Genomic DNA, 17,664 nt, shown 5'->3' with positions numbered 1-17,664 from the left:
CGGTCACGTACCGCCGAGAGCGCCAGGTCTGCTGTCATAAGCATTGTGAATCATGTGAAAATGGAGCGACACTTCCAGGACTGACCAAGTTGAGAATGTAGCATAGTGAACTCGGGAACTCGTGAGATAACAAATCGCTGCATTGTAATGGTGGTGCTGTGGGACCCGAGTTGCAAATCAACATTGAGTATGGGTCGGGTTTGCGGACTATCTACCCCCAAACTCTCCACCATGGATCTCCCCTGATTGGCATAGTTGAAAGTCTTTGCATAAAACCGATGTGCACTCGTAACAGAGATTAGCTACTCTGATAGTTTATAGTCCCTTACCTGTATAGCAATCAGAATCTGGGGTTCGAAGCAAAGCATAGAGGCAGTGAACTCAAAGTCTCTAGAGTATCAGATGATCGCCCGATGAAAGCTTGCTTTCTGAAGAACAAAGAATACTTTAATGGCATATCCAGGGAAAGTAACATAGTGCGACTGGACAATCGTGGCTTTCTCTGTGGGGGAAGTTCCTGGCAAGGAAGCTTTAGAGCCAAGGTTGTATGCAAGAGTGGAGTGATCATCACACAATGGTGCCCTGGTGATCAGCAACCACATACGAGGTACGAGCATATGGTGATGCCAGAGATGTGCAGCCCATATCGTCAGGAGGGAGAACCCAAACTTGAAAGTACTCACAGCGGTGCGCCTCCTTCGATGCTTTGCAATCCGCCCTAATCACTAGCAACACCAGCAGCTCCGGTGTCGTAGACTTAGCCGGCTACTCAAATAATAGCGATCCCTCTCGTTGTCTGCAAATCAATCTGCTGGAGGCGCTAGCTGTAGAAGGGATTCCTTCGGCGATCCATGATCTGGACGGTGGCCGAACAGGGTCCACGGTTTCTGCTGAAGAGACGCCGTAGCCACGAGAAACCCGATGCAACTACTGATTCAAAGAGTATAGCTCAATGTGCAAGTGCCCAGAACATGAAGCTGTACGAGGAGAGGTCAGCACGGAGAAACAAGGAGAGAGGACTATGCGATGAAAGGGATGATGGACGGGAGAAGGGTGTGAAGGAGGAGGGTATTTTTGTCTGACGAAAAGTTGATATTTACTCACCCGTGCTCGCTCTCTAAAATTACGTGTCAGACAAGAGGATTTCACAGCCACCCGAACCAAAGGCTGAGAATTCAAAATTGCACTTCATCTTCTTGCCTAGCATCTTCAATGTAACCAGCGGTACCGTTCATGACGACACCGTCGCACTTGCTCGGAGACAAGTAGATCAGGCAAGAAGCGCAATGTTGGAAGGTGTGTTCAGGGTTTCTTCAACCTGCATTTCGCGGAACGTTCAGGTCGAGCCAAGCCTGAGCGGAAGGAGCGCAGTTGAAATCGAAGCTCTTCAGTTAAGCGATTTCTTGCTGTTTATCAGCTTTTGCTTCCTACACATCATGTTCACCTGTATTGACGGTGCTGATGACGTCTTGCTTCCGAAAAGCCCATCTGTGCACTGTAACAGAAAGGGCCAGTCTCTGGCTTATCTAACTAAGATGCCAGCTGACAAACTACACCCTTGTGGTTTGGAGCAGTGGCACTTCCTCAAGTGATCGATGCACGAGGTACTTGCATACCTAGGTGCAACCCTAGCAGGTTCGATTCAGTGCAGAGCTCATCCGCTCGGAACCGATCATGCTAGATCCCTTCAGGCAAATTGCCGCATGACTGATACGATGCCTTCGAAGAGTCCACGCCCCTCCCATACGCTCCCGACACGACGGCCTGAAGGCTCCTCAAAACTCACGAGGACCAAAGATAGAGACCTTGGCTGGTTCGGGTGACCTGCAGACTTGGTAATATTCCACTCCACAACTGTCGTCCGTGCTCTGGTTGTTCACCTGGAACAAAGAATGCCTGGTGGAAGGAGATCGGATACAATCAGCCACGCCACTCCCCTGGGCTTCCGGTAACTATACGCAGACCAATACATCAATCTTTCGGCAACAACTTGATGTTCCTCTGACCAAGGTGAGTAATAAGATATCACAGTGATCAGTCTCGGTGGGCCAAGGTTGCGGGTTGTAGGCTTTACTGCGGTCAGCCTTGTCGCCTCAGGCGCTTCCAAAGAATCCAAGCAGTGGTTGTCGCCACTCGCTGCATCTTTACAATCCAGCACGGGAATAAGCGGAGACAGGCCCGACAGTCTGTCTGTTTTTCCCGAGCACTGTGGGGAGACTCACGAGCTCCTGTGAGTTATCACGACAAGAGGCAGGACAGAGATTCCTGATCTCAAAGTTGAAGCAGTCGGTATTTCAAAGCTATCCAAGGTCGCACAAGATGCAACATGCGGACTAATTGTCCGGTGGATCTGGGGTATTCAATCATCCTCATAACAGGGTCGTGCCATAGTGAACGCTGCAGCGTTATCCCAAGCAACTCCGGCAAACGTAATGCAAAAGCAGACTGTCAAAGGCCGCCAATCGAAAACATAATGTCAGAATTCCAGCAACTTTTGCTACTGGCTTCATATTCCCTCCAGTTTCAACTCCTTTGCAATGATGTCAGCCCATTCGTCAATCTCACCCCAGTTGCGGTAATCCCCCCATCGTCCACCGACGCAGCTCCAGAGACATCGAACGGGGGCGGGGGTCTCTGAGCCGTCGTCCTTTCCCGCGAACAAACGGTGATCCCGGACTTTGGGCAACTTCCTCAGGACGATCTCTTCGAGTTGGTGTGACTCGCGACGCACGGCTCGGTCTCGGACCCATTTCGAGCTGACGGCCGGGGCCATCCCAACGCTGAAAGTCCAGGTGGGCTTCATCTGAAGACCCATGGCCTCGATGTCGAGGAACTTCCGTGCGTCCACTAGCCACTTTCCACCGTGCACGGCGCTTCCCAGGATGACGGCGCTGTAGTTCTCCACGCTGTACACGTGGTCCACGGATCGACAGTCGACAGCAAAGCCATCGGCGTGAAGGCGTGAAGCGATCCGCTCGGCCACTTCTCGCGTCGAACCATGACAGGTGGCGTAGGCGATTAAGATAGGCATTGTTAGAGGATTGGAGAGAGAGGCCGGGTGTAGATGGTATCGGTTTTGTGATCGGCTTCGAGTCGAGATATGATTGTAGACTTCGGAAATAGAGGTTTGTTGGGTGGACTTGAAGGCTGTGTCCACGTTTTCCTTCTGGGGAGAAGATGTTATATTGTTGTAGAGAGGTGGCGAGATGTGGGTGTATATATGCGAGCTAAAGGTGCAGTAGGTCGGGCGTGAGTGGGCGAGATATTATCTCGGGGTAAGGCTGAGAGCTTTCGGAGAGATTGCTTGCTGACCTGGACAATGTCGGGTGGATGGACGGGTATTCAAATGATGGAGAAGGGAAGGCGGGATCGAAGATGGGAGTAATGTGATCACAATAGCAGCTGTCGTTCTCGTTCCTTTTCCTTCTCTCGACTATTCCACTCCGGACGTGGAGACTAGGCCTCGGCCACGGAAACAGCACGCAAGCGAAAAGTCGTTGAGATGCCGTTATGATGAGATTACGATGATGATATTTGAACTCGTGGTCTCCACAGACTCACAAATATACATCCACACCACTCAAGCGCGCAGACAACGTACGAGTAACGTGGGACCACGGTGCGATTGGCTCCCCATCATCTCACTCAGTTCTGACTATGACTTCGGACGTCCACCTGTGATCACCGCAACACTTCCTCCGTACGCAAGTACTACGCACTTAAGGCTAGCCGGCCGGCCTGATCGAGGGTTTGCCATGCCCTGACCAGCCCGTGCTTTGACACGGCAGAATAGCCAATGGAGAGCTGGATTGGCAAAAAAGAGCGGAGGCCGAGAAGGAAAAGAATCTGACGAGACAAGTATAAGGCCGCAACAGTCACCCGTTACCGCACCCGCTTGCGAGTTATCGTATCCGCGCAGAATTCCCTTGGTTCCTCTCCTTCCCTTGATCCTGCCTGGGCTCGTTCAGACTTCGGGCATTCGACTACTTGATTTTTCAGCACGAGGCTCATAGGTAGCTCATTGTTCCTTCCCGCCTAGGGTCCTTTCCGTGGAATCCGAAGTGGCCCTGAGCTGCAACTCTGCTTTGCTGGCCTAGGGCATTGCATTATGCATTTTTGGGGAAGAAAGTCACGTATCAAAGTCGCCGGGCCCCGAAAAAGCGAGAGAGCGAATCCAATAATGACCCTGAGGTCTTAGGCCCCGACTTGGGAGGGGTTTGATGGACCTTGGGCAAACTCGTTTGACGTCGTCCAGACTCTGATCGTCCAACGATTGTAGCGACTTGATGATTTGGTGGCAAGGCTGGCCCGTGCTCGCTCTCCAAGTGGCCGAGAAATTCAAACCCCAGGCAAATCCCGCCTCTGGCCTGCGCGCCTGATGCCGGCTGCATCCGGAATGATGTATTGTGCTCAACTCTGGAGCACCGTGCCGTCACTGCTGCGAACAGACGGCAAGCTAGAGAATGTCTGGGGTAGACAACATGTCTGGGGACAGAGGGAGGAGTTTCCGAGCCGTCCATGCAACCTCTCAAGCTTGAGCCTGCTACACAATCGCAACGAGCCCCTCTTATGACACCCGGAGTCTTCTCACTCCGAATGGAGTTCTCTTTACGAGGCTTTTGTTCGATAGGGGTGTATGCCCCGAGCTCTTGCCCTCGCCTCGACGAACGAAAAAGTCCACTCAGCATGTGCCCGCGCTGCGCGGTTTTTAATTTTCGTCCGCCACCGACACCACACTCACAACGGCACCTGTTAATCCTTCCACCTTTCTACACCCGGGCAGTCTGAGTACATTGAGCACTCGGCCACTTATCTAAAGTTCATCACTGTCATCACCCAGGCTGGTGAGTGAGGCATGCATCAGTCATTCGCCTAGCTCGGCAAAGAGTCGCAGCCAAGTCATAAATAATCCAGCCCAAAGTTCCCAAACACACAATTGCGGGCTGGACACAAGTTGAGCCCGAATCCCGTCTAGTAACCTAATCTGGTTTTAGTTTCTCACTTGTGGTCCTGCTCAAGAGCAGGCAAGTATCCATGCAGAATAATAAGTGACAGGCTCGGGCTTCCCTTTCGGTATTTTCGGCTCTCGACACCCAACAAGACCGATGGATAGACAGATAGACAGCGCGATTTCGGAAATCTACGAGGCACTCGTTTTGTATGTATCCCTCCACATAAACACTTTCACGCGAATCAACGACAAGGACTTGGACAAGAAGGTCCAGAACCTGGTGGAGCAGCATACTTGTGCTTGTACTTACATTTGTACTTACACTCGCACATGCACAAAGTCCTTGTCCTCCGCAGAAACATAAGTAAGTCTTTGTGCCCAAACATCCTCTTTAGTTGTTAAGAATATCCAATGAAGTCGCAAAGCCCACAAAGTGGACCTGTGGACTGCACTGGACTGATTGTCCCTTCCCTCTCTTTCCCTTTCGGATTTGCCTCATTTTTCTCATTCTAAGTGCGTGCCACCTGTGATCCTCGTGTTCTTTTTCGTTCTGGAGGTGAGACTATTATCTCTGGGTTTCGAGACTCCTTCACGGGAAACCCATTTCGGGATCCCCTTTTCTTGTCAGAGCTAATAGAGATAATGGGGTTTTGTACTACTTTGGGGTAGTAGCTAGGTACACGATATCCTCTTTGGACGTACGAGTATATCTATATACACGTGACCTCTTTTCCCCGGCGAGGAAGCGAGACAACGGGCAGATTCCCCTCGCTACTCGACTTGACCCTGAGGCCTGGTAACCATTACAAGGGCGGCCTCACAGCAATGCCGCGTTTCTGGACGGACTGGCTCCAGACTTCTTGCAGGTCAAGTCCATGATAGGGCGCGTCGGTCCAGCTGACCGGTCACCCTGAATGACCTTGCTGGATTTGAGACCACATCAGATGAAACTCCATAAACTCCAAGACACCGGACTCGTTAGAGCGTGCAGAAGCCTGGCCCCTTCAACATCGGTGTGTGATCCCCAGAAACAAAATGGCGTTCAAGATTGTACCGTAAATGTTGTTATACAGCCAGGAAATCGGTCAGGTCTGCTTCTTGGTCCTGCCGACACACAGAAATGTCAGCATCCGCTATGTCTTCAAAGTCGCATGGTGGTGGTGGCAGTGATGACATCCTCGGCATCGAGTCGCGCTGGTGAGGACGAGTGAGCTCTTCCCTTTTGACGCCGGTGGCCTGGACGGCAGTGATGGAGGAAGAACAACAAAAAAGGTATTGAATGAATGTGACAATCTGATTTCCACTCACTCATTCCAATACCCGCTTTTGTTCGTTCTCACAATCATCACCATGCATCATGCATCAAAAGTCGCACCTCTCAATCCAAGGCACGGGTCGAAAGGGGAGTGGCTCTGTTCGGTAGGACGAGATATTGCTTACCCAGCAATACACCAGGAAGGCGGCCTCGGAGGTCAGCGCCCCCAGGGCGAGGTAACTGGTCACGTCGCGGACGGCCTCGGGGATGGTCGACCAGTGCGTCTGAGCTTTGGAGAGGATCCTCTGCGACGCCTGGTGTGGGACGATGTGCTGATGGTGGAAGTGTAAGGATGCCGGGTGGTGCGCCACCGCCGTTCTCATCGAGCCAGGGCTGGCGGATGAGAATGTGCGGATGGTCTGGGCCAGGCGGTTGAGGGGGATGCGCATGGGAGGCATGTTTTCTTGTGATGGCAGCTTTCTTGAAGTGTGGTGAAGATGGGTTTTGTCTGTGTTTGAAAGTTGTAGAGAGGATAGGTGGGCGGTTGGATGTGGTGTTGTATATGTCGATGGGTAAACCTTCAAGCGGGGGTTTGATGGTTCGTTTTGTATCCTTGGGGAAGACGGTCGGTCACTTGAGCACTGCGTATACGGTCAATCTGGTATGGAGCAGATGATTGAGTGGTTCTTTTGTGTATGGCGGTGGCTTGTTGTGTTGTGTTGTGTTGTGTTGTCTCTCTTCTGTGTGAATATACCACCCCATCGCGGAACCAGACAGCTTATATCCTGAGAGAGACATTTGTGTATGGCCAGGCAGTTGGTCAACAGTGTCTGGCCCATGCATGCAGCTGGGCTCCAGAACGCGGAGAGACATTGCACTAACGATCATCGCAAATGAAGGTCCAGTTGCGTGCGAGCATGCTCACAGTGCCCTGGGTATGGGTGTGCTGTCACGCTATCGGGGGACGAGGGAGGTGGTCTGCCCTACCATCAGCTGACTTTTTCTTCTCGCAGGAGATACCTATGGAGTGGATGGCTGGCTGGATGGATGAATGTACGAGGCACAGTGTGGCATGCTCCGTGGGTGCTCCGTTGTTGCCCCTAACTCACAATACTCGGCAATCATTCCAGGCACCTCGTAGGGGGGACAAACCAGGGCTGCTAGGCAGCGGAAACCGCCGACGACGATAACAATAAGGCTCGAGGGATCCAGGGGGGCGTTGGACTCCACCTTACAATACGAGTACCGACCCTGCGTACCATCACCTTACCTCACCCTAGCTGAGCTTTCCCTCTTTTCTTCGTAAGCCAAAGCTACTCACTCACCCAAGCATGGTCGCGGAGATGACGGCATTGCCTTTGTCTTCGTCTCGCATGCTCAATGGTCAGCCTCTTGGCCTCTGGACCTGTGTCTCGGTAGAGCATTTGGTGATACAGAGTCTCCAAGCCAAGGACACTCGTCCTAGGCATCAAACACTAACCCAGGACGTGCCTCCTTGCCATCAGATCATCCGTGGCACCATCCAAGGAAACTGGGAGCGCAGAGGCTGCGATGTATCCCCAAGACTTCGGATTCATAGCCCTTCGTTCGGGCTTGGTTCTCCCTCTGCCATTTCTATTCAACGTTCAATACAGACTAGATCTTCACACCTGTTCATCGGCATTTCTCTACCGTCGTGTGCGTGATACACGCATGGTCTTTCGGGACCCTAGCCGGTAATGTGTCCACCCAGTCTAGCCGGGCTCCTGACCCATATGAGGCCGAGTGTGTCTACGGCGGTCGAGAAGCTGTACTGGGGACAGAGCGCGAGATTGGGATTGTCTCCTTGAACAAGCCGTTTCACGTATTCGGTGTACAAGTATGTTGTCACTGGTCTATGACTCCGGTGAGCCTCCTATCCCAAAGTGAAGCACATGAGGAATCCGGGAATCTTGCGAGGTGACGATCGGCTTTCTATCGTCTGGGTCAAACAATTGCTATGATAAGGTCAAAGCGTGGCAGCCACACTTGGCTATTGGACTCGCTGATTCCTCTACCTGGACTGTAAGTCAAGCTGGATACGCCTTCGGCAGTGATTAGGACAGTTTCTGTCTGGCACAGCGGGTTCATACCTACAAGGTGACTTGAACGGAGGTACGCAGAAGGGGCAAGCTGCAGGAGCTTGCAAGAGAGCATCCGCAGTTAATGCGTGTCACTCGCGCCAGTCTATTTGGACCAGAAAGCAGCCTTCCTGCTCAGTGGCTGATGTTTTTTGCCTCTTCAGCATCCCGTTCTCATCCTACGCGACTATTCCGCGCAGAGATCCCCATTTTTAGAGCCCCGAAAAGTATCACAACGGAGGAACAGGCCCGACCCTGCCTGTCATCCAGCCCGAGATAGGCGAGTCGGAAGGTTTCTTGATGAACCATCAGACCGGTGTCTCCGTATTTGGCACTCCACCCAGCAAAAGGCTATAAGAAAGCAGATGTGGAAGAGTCTAGAAGAGGGAACTCCACGTGAGTGCATATTTTCAAAGAGATGCGGCTTTCGTTTGCTTCCAACACAGCCTCAAACCCCCGTATCCCACTAGCATACGAGAGACTCTGTACATATATATAAAAGCCAGTCCGAGCAGCCGGCCGACTCAAGCCCCGTAAGGGCGAATCATGACCCCCCTGTCTATCTAGCAACCAGCCTCGCTCCGAAAATCTTCAAAAAAAACAAAAGAAAACGTTCTTGAAAAGCAAAAAGAAAGAAGCAAGCAGCAGCAACAGCAGCACCAGTACCGACAGTCGCCGTAAAAACGTTTCATACACGCATACATACACTTTCCTGTGTGTAGTTTGGGTATCATAACAATTTCCTTCACGGAACCACAGAAAAGGACAAAACTGATAAATAAGGTGATAAACAACCATGATGTAGAAACCCCTCTTGGATTTTTCGTCTTTGCTCTTCCTTTGCAGCGATGTAGCTTTTTTGGGTCTTCCTCTTCCCTAAGCCCTGGCACAAGTATAGCACATTACGCCCCGCTGTCACAGCGAATTTTTGCTTTTTTTGTATTCCCAATTCTCTCTCTCTTTTGAGATGAGTAGTCGCCGCAAGCACCTGTATGGGGAAGATCTGCATGATCCGGATCGATTCACCGGTGGTGGTGCGTATCACTGAGAAAGCCAAGAGGGACAGGGCTTGCGGTTGCGACTAATAATGGATCGAGTCGTGATGCAATTTCCGTCACTGGAGCGGCTGTGTGGTCCTGTGATTCCCGTGGTTGGTTGTTGAATGGTACAACAAAATGTGGAATGTACATTCTGAGATAATAGGCGGTTGCCAGAGTTGATCTGACGGCTGCGGTTATTGTTGCTGCATCGACATCTGTGCCTGTTGTCCCTGCTGGTTCTGTTGCGCCTGGAGCTGTAGTCGGACCATCTGCTTGAGCAGGGCGCAATCTTCACACTTGACGAGTTTCTCGAGCGTCCGCACGCGGTCGTTCAGTCGCTTGATCTCGTCCGTCATGTGCCGCATCGACACCTCACTCTGGTGTACGTAGTTGACTGCGTCTGTCATGACGTCGGACTTGCGCACCCTCGTGCGCGGGTCGTGTGCTGCACTGGGGGATTCGTCGGCCGTCGACAGGCCTGCCATGCGCGTGGGCGACCCGATGGCGCTTAATGTTCGGTGCAACTGCATGATTTTGCCGTTGAGGTTGTCTCGGTATCTTCGTTCGACGATCGAGTGGGCTTGTTTGGCTCGGGCCTGTGCCGCTTCCTCGTCACTTACAGACCCTTTGCGTGCCCGTCTGCCTCGGGGTTTGGCGGTACTGTCGTCACTTGCCCTTCTCAGCTGTCTGCCGTTGCCCGAACTGACACGCGATGGTATCCTCCTGAGGCCTTCGTCTGAGTTGGAAAGCTTCGGGGAGATGGTAGGCTCTAACAGGTTGAAGTCCTCCATCTCCGGGTTTTCGAGAAGTTGCAGGCACGCAGGCACTGTTCCACAAGTCCGTGGAGACAGGTTTTCATCCTGGATCAGGTTCAGGCCACAAGAGAATGACGAGTCGTTCTGGTCGAAGCCGGGCTCAGTCTTGATCGGGAACTCGGCAAACTGCTGAGAGTTGTCTGTCGAAATAGGCGAGGTGTTGAAGAAGGGTTGAGAGGAGATGGCATCGTTGGTTGCTGCCAGGCCCGAGTCTTGCCCAGCAGCGTCAAAGTTCAGGTACTGTGAGTAGACAGGCGACGGAGCATTCTGCTCGTTCGAGGGCACAGCGTTGAGATCATAATAAGATTGGTCTTTGGGATATTGAGGATAGCTCCCAAAAGGGTTGGAGGTGGCGAACTCGACACCATTCCAGCTTGGTTGCTGTACCTGTTAGTCCATGTGGCAAACAAGAGACGCCAGAAAAGGATCCAACGTACTTGATCCGTGTATGAGGGTCTTTGATATTGGGGAAAGGTTTGTGTGTAGGACATGGTAGGCTCAAGCCTCGAGTACCAGTGGATTGACTTTGTGATGAGAAAGATGTTGTTGAATAGTGGGTTGATTTGCACACATAGTGGCACAATTGTCTGTTCATGATGGAAAGGACCTGCTTATTAGAACGTTCAATTACGGCGTCGGTTGGGACAAGAGGCAGTCGGCAACAGCCACGCGGTCTGTCGCAATCAGCATGGCTCCCTTCTAAGCCAGCTGACTTTTCCATAGAAATCAAGGACCCGGCGTTCGGGAACAGCTGTCAGACCACCATCGACACGCCCGAGACGCCCTGGACGCCAACGGGAAGCAGAAAACGGTAGTCTCCGAAGCATGCAGGGTGGTTGTCATTGGCGAGGAGGAGGAGAAAAAGTTCCATTGCGGATTATCTGCGAGACACAGGCAGCCTTTGCTTGGTGTTGGTCAGGGTTTTGCTCCGGGTTTCCTCCTTGGGACCTCGAGCCGCGAAAATGTGGCCCCTTTTTGCCCTGTGACGGGCTTTCTCGGGGCTCAGGGTCTCAGGTACCAGGGCTCGCTGGGCATAATGGGCGCCCCTACAAATCCCCTTGAGGCCTAGATTGCTTGGTGGATCTTGGCCAAGACATGTACACGACTTGAGGCACATTAGCTACTCGTCCAAAGTACGAGAAACACAACCATATACCACGTACCTGTAGAGAAGCATGGGATCTCCTCAACGGGGAATTTTGCCAATCTTCTGTCCTTTCTGCTTCTGAGATGGAGAAGACAGTACCATACCTCTCTTGAGCACCACCTCGAATCCCGTTGTAAGACACCGCGAATCGGTCCAGCGGACACAGGACACAGCTCGTATCAAGCTCTGGCCAGCCTGATGCAGAATGAGCAGGGCAAGGCTGCTGACGACTGGTGTACGTAATGGACGATCTGTATGAAGCTCACCTGCAGAGCAATACTTGTCTTCAGAGCAGGAAATATATTTCCAATCCGACTTGGACTCAGGTGCAGGGAAAACTCTTTCTGCACGAGGCTCCTTCCCCATTTGACCTCGGAGGCGCTGTAAACTCGGACATCTCGACCCGCAAGACGAGATCTCACAGAGTCGCCTCGATGACAATGGGGCCAGTGGTTGATGCTCGATGTCCAATGCAGCAAATGCACTCGCTATGGCTCAATCGTGCTAACATTGTTAGATCGGCTTTCCCAAGTGAGTTGACTTGGTTCTCGGTTGATACAGTATGTCGAGATGCAGCCAGTCACCTGATTTGCGCCTCACACCATAGTCGATACCACCAACACCACGAGAACAAAATGTACGGATATTGCCGGTGCTTTTACACCTCAACCACGTGTCTTGATGGGTGCCAACTATGGGCTTTTCATGTCCGATATAAAGTCGTCGGCTGCAAGGGTACGGGAGGGTGAGACTATGGACAACAAACTCCATACCAATTCGATACACAACAATTTTGTCAGCGAAATCCTCCACAAACACCGACAATGAAGTTCAGGACAAGGGAACTTGACCTGGTCAGGGCTCTCGATGAGACGTTCCTCCGGATTGCCGAAATCGGCCTGCGTGTCCTGGAAGGCGCCTGGTCCATCGTCATAATCGGCTTCGTCGCGGCCGTTATGAGCGGCCTTTCAGATGCAGATTCAGACGTGCCGCGCAAAGCGACTGCGACGGTGATCATAGCCTGCATCTGCACCGTCTATTCGGGCATCACAATCCTGCCCATGTTCTTCGGAGGGGCCATGTTCTTCTCGGTTTCGTTTGCCTTTGATATCCTCTTTGTGGCTGCCTGGGCCTCTTTGATCGGTTTGTGGGATGGCGACGCCACGGATTCGTGCCGCGCCTTCAAAACAAAGTACTTTGGCGGCCAGCCTTCAAAGTCGCACTTCCAAACCGACTGCGAGCTTGTTAAGGCCATGTTTGCATTCATGATTGTCAATCTGTGAGCACAACAGCCGGTATCCACCGCCCTCCTTTGTACTAACTCCAGAATGCCAGGGTATCCTTTTTGGGGTCGGCAGTGATCGCATTCTTCCTGCGCCTCATCGAACTCGAATATTCTATGAACTGGAGAGCCTCCCCAGCGGTAAACAAGTTCACCAAGCGGGGAAGACAAACACACTGCACCTGTTGCAAGCACAACGCGAACAATCCCTCACCGCAGCGGACCTCGACGGCTGAGAGTACCGCACCGTTCGTGTAATGAATAAGGAGGGTTTGGGGTCTTTGACATTACTCGTTTTTGGCTCGGCTTTGCGGAGTGGTGGAATGGTGATCCGCTCACATGGGTGGCAGAGGATGTATTGGCCGTTGATGGACAACAAAACTCAAGGACGGCGAGGAGAGAGATTTCCATTTCCCTCACATTGTGGCTGCCCAGGCTGGTAATCCTGTAATACTATGACTTTTGTATGCGATGTATGAACAGTTTTCAACATTTTTATTTCTTGCTTTGACTTCAACGCTGCAACTCAAGGGGGTATCGTACAAACATACATAGGTATATACAACAACGATGCTATCCTCCTATACGTAGTGGATGGGAGCCATTTCTCCACCCCATCGCACGTCGATGTCTCTTGCAATAAGCGAGGCGGACAAGAACCTTGCCTGATTCATGCATTTACAAAACGACAAAAACCATCAAAATGCCTCATGATGGCTCAACCGATCGTGGGGTCGTCCCCTACTCAGACCGGGAGCTTTGCGGTCATTCATAAAACGAAGAAAACACCGAGAGAAAGAGCGTCGTAAGTGGGACTGATTCAGCCAAAGGCTTCGACGAATATATTGGCCGCTTGTTGAGGCGACCAGACACGCGGTTGCTGGGACCACAGCAGTTGATCGTCGTCGGTGTGATTGTTTGGTTTCGAGCAGGTGGTGTGCGCATACTCCCAGTCCGCATGTCTCTCGGACTGGCGGTAGAAGTAAGAACAGCCTGGATCCGCATAGTCGTAGTGGAAGTCGAAGTCGGAGTCGTCTTCTTCTTCTTCTTCCTCCTCCTCAGACTCGGTGCTGCTGCTGGAATCGCTCTCCGCCTCATCCCAGTGGCTGATGTCTCGCGTGCTGCCCACCACTGTCGTCGTCACCACGACGCCACACAGTCTCGGGGATTTGAGCTGCGCGTAGCCATTGAAAGAAGCCACTTGGGCCGTATGCAAAGAAGGATCGTATGCTGCTGACCCGAGATCGTCATCATCCTCGGGCACAATGTCGACAATGTCGTCCAGGCTAAAGTCGTCTTCGTCGTCCACATCTTCTACCTCTTCAATGCTCGCCAGCGGAGAAGAGGGTTCGCTGTAGTCGCGCATGTGCTCGACGATGAACTTGGCGGCATTGTCAAATACGGCGGCGTGGCAGACGAGTCTATGGAGGTGCGGGACCGTCTTGGCCGCTTCTTTCTGGATCTTGGACCGCGACATGGTCCCTATTTGATATGCTAGTTGGCGCGCTTCAGAGACGGAGCATCTCGATGACAATGAGGCAGATGACGGCCGGGCCGAAGGTGTGGTTTGGAAGGCATAGCGGCTCTTGGAATAGTCCATTGTGGCTATAGCTATAAAGCAATAAGACAACGCTCGTAGAGTGCAGTAAAGACAGCCCGCTCGAAATCGCTCACTGACGGATGTTGCAAGAGCAAAAACAACCCCCAGGAGGACGGCCCAGGTTCACATATTAAGTCTTTTTTTCTTGTTCTCTCTGAAGCTGCTAACAATTGTATTCGTATGATATGATATTTCCATATACCACAGTCATCCCACGGTCAAGGTGGGGGAGGGAAACCAATACCAATCGGATGATTCCAGCCATGTCCGTACTGCACATAATGGATCTGCACAATCACGCACCGAGCGCGGAGTCGGTGGTTATGCTAATATATGTTAGAAGTACAGTAAGGCAAGCTCGGAGATACTAGCTCGGGGACAGGCTTGTCAGCCTACTATGTATTTCGGATGCTGGCCTGTGAGGTAATAGCGATTGCCTAGGAGAGGAGGTCGTGGCGTGACGGAGCGGTGGTGTGACAAGCTCTTCGTGGAGTGCCAGGGTGTATTTGTATGTACTAGCCTCGCTCGGCCAGTACGGAGTCGGCGCAGAAAACTTTGTCAGCTGGGCAGGCGTGGCAGGCCACCTCGCAGCAGCATCAGGCGTCGAGTCTGGACCTTTGAAGGATTTGGGGCCCGCGCAGATCGTCTCCATGGGGATTGCAGCCAACTTCGTGTCTACTACTGTACCTCGTACCTACCGAGTTTCCGTCCTTTGACTGCTGATCGAGCCCAGCCCAGCCCATGGGATCGAGGCAAATTGCCATGATGACGAAGCCAATTGCTCGGTCCTCCTTGGGAGAGCGACTGTCGCTATCTTTGAGGCGCCTTACGAGTACTTGGAGACCCTTTGGCTCGCCGCTTGAGCACACCCGCATATCGGCTGGGGATATTGCTGGGCAGTGGCCACCCAGTCGTATTCCTTTACGCCGTGCAAGAAAGGAGCGTTACTGACGGCAGCTGCGTGATAGCCGCGATGATGATGATGGTGGTGACGGGCGAGGCTCTCGCACCTGTCGGTCGATGTCTGTCAGACACTCGTCCGTTCGGCAAGGCTGATCTGTGCACCGAAGTTGATCGAGATTATCCACGATAAACTTCTTCTAGGGATTCTCAAGGCAGGCCAGGCTGCGATCCAATTGTCCAGGCAAGCTCGACCATTTCAAGCCCTTTTCAAGTCACTAGCCTTACTAGCCTTAGGTTGCTGCCCGTTCCCTTGTCAGCATGCCTTAGCCCCTATCCCTCCGTACTGCTTCTTTTTGCAGATTCTTCAGGTGCCTCATAGGTTTCCCTAACTGGGATCACAGGCCACAGGAAGTTTGACACCAGGTGAGGTCGAAGGTTTCCGAGGACAATATGATTATGCAATGTGGCTCCACAGTATCTCTGATGGCTGAAGCCTAGGCTTTGGAACCTCATTCCCCTACTGCTCTGTGACAGACACCCCAAATCTAACAACAGGACTGCCACCGCATCTAGTAGCGGGCATTTTGACAGTCAACACTAGGATCGACCCTATCCGCTTTTCCATGTACCAGACGAACCTCCGTTACTGATTGATCGACGGAAATCCGATCCGCAGCCATCTGAGTCGCCCCAGGGGCGGGTTGGCTTGGTGGTGAGCGTAAATTCGGCGCACTGTCAGGCCACATGTGGCGCAACGCTGCGAGACATTTTCACACTACTTTTCCCTTACCAGCTTGCCAGCCAAATGGGCTTCCTGATTTCGCTCACCAGCAACGCCCATCCCATTGCGGGGAGGCCCAGCAAGTTGTCCAGTCACGCAGTGGCTAAGACCACCGCAACCGCAAGGCTTATTATGTGAGGCAAGAATGCCGGCCCTTTGGCATCGCCCTTGGCCTTATTGTTTATCGGTTTCTTGAATACCCGCTCAAAAGCGAAGCAAGATCCATCAGATTTGATTCTTCCCCCCATTCCACGACTAACCACTATGTCGCGCTCGCTTGGTTTCAGCGGGAGTCCCTCTCCTACCTCCTTGGCAGAAGCGTGCAAATTAGCCTGGCATACCTTTTACGGCATGCAGAAGGCGTCCGAAGACTTTGAGAACCTCCGATTCGAAGTGTGGACAATTGCAATCAGCCTCGACTCATTACACAGCGTCGGGAGCACGTCACTGCTCATAGATCGTCAACCAGACCACAAGCGTTGGGCATTGACCTTCTCCAAGATATTGACCTCGTTGAACGGTGCCTTGCGGCCCTTGTACAACCTGGTCAAGTTATACTTGTCCACGTCGACCCGGGATCGCGCCGCTGTGAAGCAATGGCTCACTAACACAGACATGAACTACGAAGGCCTCACCGTTCAGGATTTCCGGCGAAAATTGTCCATGCTGGTCGAGAGCCTCAATGTTTTTCTGTCCAGTCTGACGCATGCCGAGCTCGCTCGGGCCAGAGCTGCCAGCGAAACCGAAGAATATAGAGTCCTGTCTGAAGTCACAAGGAACGTCCTTCAGAAGTGGGATCAAGACAGGTCGTCGATCGCTGTGGCCCACGGTTCCGACCGAGCGACAACATCGATCGGGACGGTCGCCTTTGTCCACGACACCGTGAAGGAAAACAGCACACCTTCACTACGTGGGGATTCAGCGTGGCCCAGAACGCAGGAAGAATACCCCACCCTCTGGCCGACACATCAGAAGCCCGAGCAGCATCACCATGGTCTCGGGCACTCCGCCGAGACGTTGAACCTGGACGGCATCGAAACCGGGTTCCGCAAGCACATGAATGCCATGCGTCGCATTCGAGAACAGCTCCGCCTCCAGAAGGAGAACAAGCATCACCTGTCGGACCAAAAGTCGACGCATTTCCCCGAAGTGCACGGTGAAACGCTCATGACTCCGATCACGCCTTCGCATCATCGCACGATGCCGCCCAAGCTCCACGCGTCGTCAGAACTGCCTTCGGACCACGGGTACACGTCGAGCAGTGCGGCAAGCTCCGCGCAGACGTCTGAGTCCGGCAGTGTGATATCTGGCGGCAGCCAGGAGGACAGGCCGAAAAGCCCCCTCTTAGCAGCACCGACGACGGCCAACCACACGCGGTCGTCGTCTGGGGAACTCGGGAGGAAGAGAGTTCGCACCCAGGATCTCCACTTGGGCAAGGACAGCGATGACTGGGAGAGGCATCGCAAGCCACGCAAAACGGCGTTGGAGGAAATGCTCACCGCCGCCTTGTTCTTTGACAGTTGAACGTGAGGGAGCCCGAAGTGAGACGGGATAATTTAGGACTTGGGCAAGCAAGGTGGGACGGATAGATAACATGACCGGGGGCTAATTGGCAGGTACGACGGGGAGATCATTCATGTCATGTCATTGCATTGTCTACGGTGTCTGGTGAGGTCAAGCATACACTCGGGTTGGATTGGGTTGGGTTAAGTGCTCTACACAGGTATTCAGGACAGTACACACGAAGGATACGAATCATCAACCTATTTGGTGTTTCATTGGGGAGCGGAT

At 52.6% G+C, this 17,664-nt stretch overlaps 6 protein-coding genes across 6 annotated transcripts; 2 read left to right on the top strand and 4 right to left on the bottom strand.

The window, feature by feature from the left end:
• Positions 1-2,506: 2,506 nt before the first annotated feature.
• Z520_05305 (uncharacterized protein) lies at positions 2,507-3,031 on the bottom strand (the record flags this gene model as incomplete). Its single annotated transcript, XM_016775808.1, has 1 exon — positions 2,507-3,031. One exon carries the CDS (start codon positions 3,029-3,031, stop codon positions 2,507-2,509), a length of 525 nt encoding a protein of 174 aa, XP_016632967.1.
• A 2,985-nt stretch (positions 3,032-6,016) lies between these two features.
• Z520_05304 (uncharacterized protein) lies at positions 6,017-6,664 on the bottom strand (the record flags this gene model as incomplete). Its single annotated transcript, XM_016775807.1, has 2 exons — positions 6,017-6,055; positions 6,392-6,664. The coding sequence occupies 2 exons, from the start codon at positions 6,662-6,664 to the stop codon at positions 6,017-6,019; spliced, it is 312 nt and encodes a 103-aa protein (XP_016632966.1).
• A 2,875-nt stretch (positions 6,665-9,539) lies between these two features.
• Positions 9,540-10,651, bottom strand: Z520_05303 (uncharacterized protein; the record flags this gene model as incomplete). Its single annotated transcript, XM_016775806.1, has 2 exons — positions 9,540-10,541; positions 10,598-10,651. The coding sequence occupies 2 exons, from the start codon at positions 10,649-10,651 to the stop codon at positions 9,540-9,542; spliced, it is 1,056 nt and encodes a 351-aa protein (XP_016632965.1).
• Positions 10,652-12,131: 1,480 nt separating this feature from the next.
• On the top strand, positions 12,132-12,847 carry Z520_05302 (uncharacterized protein; the record flags this gene model as incomplete). Its single annotated transcript, XM_016775805.1, has 2 exons — positions 12,132-12,586; positions 12,643-12,847. 2 exons carry the CDS (start codon positions 12,132-12,134, stop codon positions 12,845-12,847), a joined length of 660 nt encoding a protein of 219 aa, XP_016632964.1.
• A 562-nt stretch (positions 12,848-13,409) lies between these two features.
• On the bottom strand, positions 13,410-14,189 carry Z520_05301 (uncharacterized protein; the record flags this gene model as incomplete). The annotated part of the gene is made up of 1 exon (XM_016775804.1): positions 13,410-14,189. The coding sequence occupies one exon, from the start codon at positions 14,187-14,189 to the stop codon at positions 13,410-13,412; it is 780 nt and encodes a 259-aa protein (XP_016632963.1).
• Positions 14,190-16,137: 1,948 nt separating this feature from the next.
• Z520_05300 (uncharacterized protein) lies at positions 16,138-17,397 on the top strand (the record flags this gene model as incomplete). Its single annotated transcript, XM_016775803.1, has 1 exon — positions 16,138-17,397. The coding sequence occupies one exon, from the start codon at positions 16,138-16,140 to the stop codon at positions 17,395-17,397; it is 1,260 nt and encodes a 419-aa protein (XP_016632962.1).
• Between the last annotated feature and the right edge of the window lie 267 nt (positions 17,398-17,664).

This window comes from Fonsecaea multimorphosa, assembly GCF_000836435.1.
Source record: "Fonsecaea multimorphosa CBS 102226 unplaced genomic scaffold supercont1.9, whole genome shotgun sequence".
NCBI lineage: Eukaryota > Fungi > Ascomycota > Eurotiomycetes > Chaetothyriales > Herpotrichiellaceae > Fonsecaea > Fonsecaea multimorphosa.
The sequence above is the reverse complement of the archived record's forward strand: the minus strand, read 5'-3'. Positions and strand labels throughout refer to the sequence as shown.